Below are 4,821 nucleotides of genomic sequence, written 5' to 3' on the forward strand. Positions count from 1 at the left end.
TCCCCCCAACATTGTCCCAGCCACTCAGTAGCTCACCATATAAGATGTTTCTAGCCCCTTCTTATTAATGGTATCTGTTGCTTTTATACATGTCTTACTACTCAAAAGTCGTCTTAATTCTCGCTCAAAAAACTCCTGTGGCTTATTTTTCAAATTGTAGCCTCCTTCAGACTCTTCCTAGCCTCCTTCAGACTCTTCCTAGCCTCCTCGGGAAACATAAAGACAGATGATTAAAGAGACTCATCACACAGAGGGGATTACCAGAGCCAGTGTTCCACAGTCCAGACCGTGGGACACAGCAGGGTTCAGGAGCCAGCCTTAATCAACTACAGGCCTGTGTTTGAAGACAAGGTACCACCACCATTATGCCTGTCGTTATATAAGAGCGACTGTACTTGTTTAGAGACAAAACTTGCTTCGAGATCAAGTCAAGATCAAGTTTAATTTATTACAATTGTATACATTAGTATTGTCACATGTAGTGAAAAAAATATATATAATTTTTTTTTTAAACTCTAAAACTTTTAAAACTGAAATATCTTGGACTGAAACAACTGAATCAAATCAGACACCAGACAAGTAAGAAAATAAATACATGTAAATATATAGTAGCCTAGACAATATTTATGAGGGGATTATTGTGCTGGAAGTAGCTGCTGGTGTGTTTGTGTCAGGAATCTCCTTTGATTGGCCCATGTCTAGTGGGACGGGAGAAGTAGCAGCTGGGCAGCTGATCATGTCAGGGCAGTATCAAGGCTACTGGGGTTAGCATGGCCATGAGATTTAGCTGGGGGAGCTTAACCCATCCCACTGCCCCGTCCGTTAGTTTTAGGAATGTCAAACGTCAAACAACACACACACACACACACAGACACACACACACACACACGAGGCAAAATTTCTATGTTTCTTATACAGTCTGACACAACTGACTTCATAACCCTACTGAACCCTGTCAAATACAAATAACTAACAGACCAAGTGAATCACAGTTCAATGATGTTACAAAACGTTCATTCCCGTGAACCACGGTTTGCTAGATGTCGTTAAAGACAGTTGCTATGGGGTCCCTGCTCATGTTCACATATCAGAAGGTCAGAAACCAGTCAAAGGTCAGGACTCAAACCAGCGCTGAAGGTTGGTGATGGTGTTCGTCCGGAGTCTGTGGATCCACACTGAAGTCAGGACTCAAACCAGCGCTGAAGGTTGGTGATGGTGTCAGTCCGGAGTCTGTGGTTCCACACTGAGGTCAGGACTCAAACCAGCGCTGAAGGTTGGTGATGGTGTCAGTCCGGAGTCTGTGGTTCCACACTGAGGTCAGGACTCAAACCAGCGCTGAAGGTTGGTGATGGTGTTCGTCCGGAGTCTGTGGTTCTGCACGGCTCGACACGCTGTGCAGTAATGCTCCGCCCAGAAGGCAGTCAGGTGTACGCTGTAGCTCCTCCTCCAGGCCAGGTGTCTCTGCAGGAGGGCAGGGCTCCGGCGTAGCAGCAACAGGTATTGGGCGAGCAGGCGGGGAGAGGGGAAGTCGTCCACATGGATAAAGGCCTCAGGGGGGAGGAAGCGTTCGTAGTTTTCCCGCGGCGGCCCGAGAACTACAGGAACGGCCCCGGCCAGTAAGGAGTTCCAGAGCTTCTCGGTGATGTAGTCGGGGTGCTGGGAGTTCTCCAACGCCAGATAAAACAGGTAACGCCTCACCGTGCGCACCACAGTGCTGTCCTCTGGCAGTGGCACGCCTGCGCGCCCGAACACATCCACGTCAACGTAGTTAACCAGCCGACGGAAATACGCCACGCGGGCCTGCGACTCCGACCAGTTACTGATGACCCAGGCCAGTAGGTGGGGCCGTCTGGGTCGTGTGTGTGGGGGGGCGTTGGCGTGAGGGTGAAGGCGGGGCACCAGGTAGCCGTAAGGAAGGAATATGTCTGAATCTGCACGGTAGGTCATGGTAAGATTGAACACGCCCTCGAACCGCCGCAGGCCACGAGTGTGAGACGGGGACTCAAAATTCATCCAGATCCACTTCTGGCCACGGGGTCGTGGGTCAGACGGGAGCGCCGTGGCGTTGGTCGTTATCTCACGGTGGTGCATGATGATGGCGTCAGCCCCAGGGTACATGCGCCGGTCGTCGGTCAGTACGCACCCACGGATTCCAAAGCGCGCCTCACAGTCCGGCAGTCTGCGGTAACGACCGAAGGGGTGCGTCCACAGCAGAAGGGTGACATCTCTGGGTTCACCTTCCGTCAGAGGGAAGGGTTGCTGTCGCGGGTCTGGGAGATTGAGCAAACACACTCCAAGGAGGAAAAAGAGCGCACCGCCGAGAGCAGCGAAACATGACGTTCTCAGAACAGTCACACTACGCGTTTTGCTTCGGCGCAGTCCGGGGCGTTTAGAAGCTCTGGGAGAGGTAGAACGACCCCCTGTTACCCACTGGGTGAGCCACTGAGTTATCTCCATGAAATCCAGTCAAACTTCCAGTCCTTATTTCCATTAAGTTATCCAGCACCCTCTTACATTAACTCCAGAAGTTCTAGAAACGTAACGTCCACCTCCCTGTCACTTTCTCCTCTCCATTCACCAGGTGGAGTCTAGAACTCAGAATAACTGATCTCTCCATTCACCAGGTGGAGTCTAGAACTCAGAATAACTGATCTCTCCATTCACCGGGTGTAGTCTAGAACTCAGAATAACTGATCTCTCCATTCACCGGGTGTAGTCTAGAACTCAGAATAACTGATCTCTCCATTCACCTGGTGTAGTCTAGAACTCAGAATAACTGATCTCTCCATTCACCGGGTGTAGTCTAGAACTCAGAATAACTGATTTCTCCATTCACCAGGTGTAGTCTAGAACTCAGAATAACTGATCTCTTCATTCACCTGGTGTGGTCTAGAACTCAGAATAACTGATCTCTCCATTCACCTGGTGGAGTCTAGAACTCAGAATAACTGATCTCTCCATTCATCTGCGGTAGTCTAGAACTCAGAATAACTGATCTCTCCATTCATCTGGTGTAGTCTAGAACTCAGAATAACTGATGTCTTTCACCTGGGATTCCAAGGAGAAAAGTTACGGTCCTCCTCCTTTGTCCCTTGGCTGTGAGAAAAACCAGTCGGCACGTTCTCAGGTAAACATCAAGTTCCTTTGCCTCTGCTCTGTCAGGAGAGATAAGGATCTCTGCCACTGGGTAATGTATAGACTAGTTTTGAACGCATGAGCAAACGGATACACCGTTCTGCGCAGAATACTTGACGTGGCAGGCAGCATGTAACTTCCTGTTACCGGTGAATGGGGTCTTTGTAGCCCTGAGAGGGTAAACATGCTGTCCTGCCGGGTGAGGGCTGCTATGTAACCCAAAGGTCCTGCTTGGATCAACAACCATGGTTTACAATCCAGACGTCTTGATAGAATCTATAGAACAGGGAGGCACAGGCTCAGGCTCAGTGAAACTGTACGTTTCAGAGTAAACAACATAGATAGAAAAATGGCCTATACTGTGCTTGGACCAGGGGTTATTTTCCAGTTGCTTCGTTCTGAAAATAAATACTTTTTTCCCATTCCATTCCACTGTTCCCGACTAACAAAATAAAGTTCTGAACTGGTTCGGTACAACGACAAATAAAATCAACGGTTTATATCGTTCCTTTTTGTTCTTTTGAAACCTCTGAGATCGATGGTTGCTATGGCATGGGAAAGCTATGGATAGTAGCTAGTTGTTTACATGCATTGGACAGACAAGTATAGGGCACAAGATTTGGTTTAACACAAACCCAAGTATAGCTGTGGAAGTAGGGGTGCTGTAGGGTGCTGCAGCACCCCCTTAAAAATAAAAAATAAAACAAATGAAAAATGAAATAATCTTCACAAAAGCAGTGCACTGGACCTTTACTAGTGCTGTATTCAGGGCTGGTCCCGGCCATTAAGCTGCCCAAGGAGAAACAAAACTAGAAGTCTCAGTAAGCTAAATTAAGTTGAAAATACGTCTAAAATACTTATTTTCCAGACGTTGAATTTAGGTTCTGAATGAAAGATGAAAAGTTATTTTCTGTAAGTTTTAAGGTACATATTTTTCAGGTCGTTGAAAAGGCATCTTTTCTGGAGGTTATAGTAATGAAAACAGCAGGTCACGAACCCTGACCTTCTAGCCCGAAGTCCAGCGCGCTATCGACTGTGCCGCAAAAGCATTCTCCAACGGTCCTTACAGTATTTTCCGGAAGTTGAAATCAGGTTCATTTTCGGTTCTGAATGAAAGTTGAAAATAAGTAATTTATAGATGTCTATGTTTGGGCCAAATCAACCTACAAGACACCTACAGACGGTGGTCCTACAGACGGTGGTGTAGGAGTCCTACAGACGGGGATGTAGGTGTCCTACAGACGGTGGTGTAGGTGTCCTACAGACGGTGATGTAGGTGTAGGTGTCCTACAGACGGTGGTGTAGGTGTAGGTGTCCTACAGACGGTGGTGTAGGTGTAGGTGTCCTACAGACGGTGATGTAGGTGTAGGTGTCCTACAGACGGTGATGTAGGTGTCCTACAGACGGTGGTGTAGGTGTCCTACAGACGGTGGTGTAGGTGTAGGTGTCCTACAGACGGTGATGTAGGTGTAGGTGTCCTACAGACGGTGGTGTAGGTGTCCTACAGACGGTGGTGTAGGTGTCCTACAGACGGTGGTGTAGGTGTCCTACAGACGGTGGTGTAGGTGTCCTACAGACGGTGGTGTAGGTGTCCTACAGACGGTGATGTAGGTGTCCTACAGACGGTGGTGTAGGTGTCCTACAGACGGTGGTGTAGGTGTCCTACAGACGGTGGTGTAGGTGTCC

The 4,821-nt window shown here is 48.3% G+C and overlaps 1 protein-coding gene across 1 annotated transcript; it reads right to left on the reverse strand.

Moving 5' to 3' along the window:
• Window positions 1-697: 697 nt before the first annotated feature.
• Window positions 698-2,457, reverse strand: LOC139382972 (alpha-(1,3)-fucosyltransferase 4-like). Its single transcript, XM_071127253.1, has one exon. The coding sequence runs from the start codon at window positions 2,455-2,457 to the stop codon at window positions 1,318-1,320; it is 1,140 nt and encodes a 379-aa protein (XP_070983354.1). The 3' UTR covers window positions 698-1,317.
• Between the last annotated feature and the right edge of the window lie 2,364 nt (window positions 2,458-4,821).

Source organism: Oncorhynchus clarkii, chromosome 24 (assembly GCF_045791955.1).
Source record: "Oncorhynchus clarkii lewisi isolate Uvic-CL-2024 chromosome 24, UVic_Ocla_1.0, whole genome shotgun sequence".
Lineage (NCBI taxonomy): Eukaryota > Metazoa > Chordata > Actinopteri > Salmoniformes > Salmonidae > Oncorhynchus > Oncorhynchus clarkii.

What these genes read in the sequence shown, in the direction of transcription:
- LOC139382972 (XM_071127253.1), bottom strand. Translation starts at nt 2,457, where the DNA reads ATGGAGATAACTCAGTGGCTCACCCAGTGGGTAACAGGGGGTCGTTCT.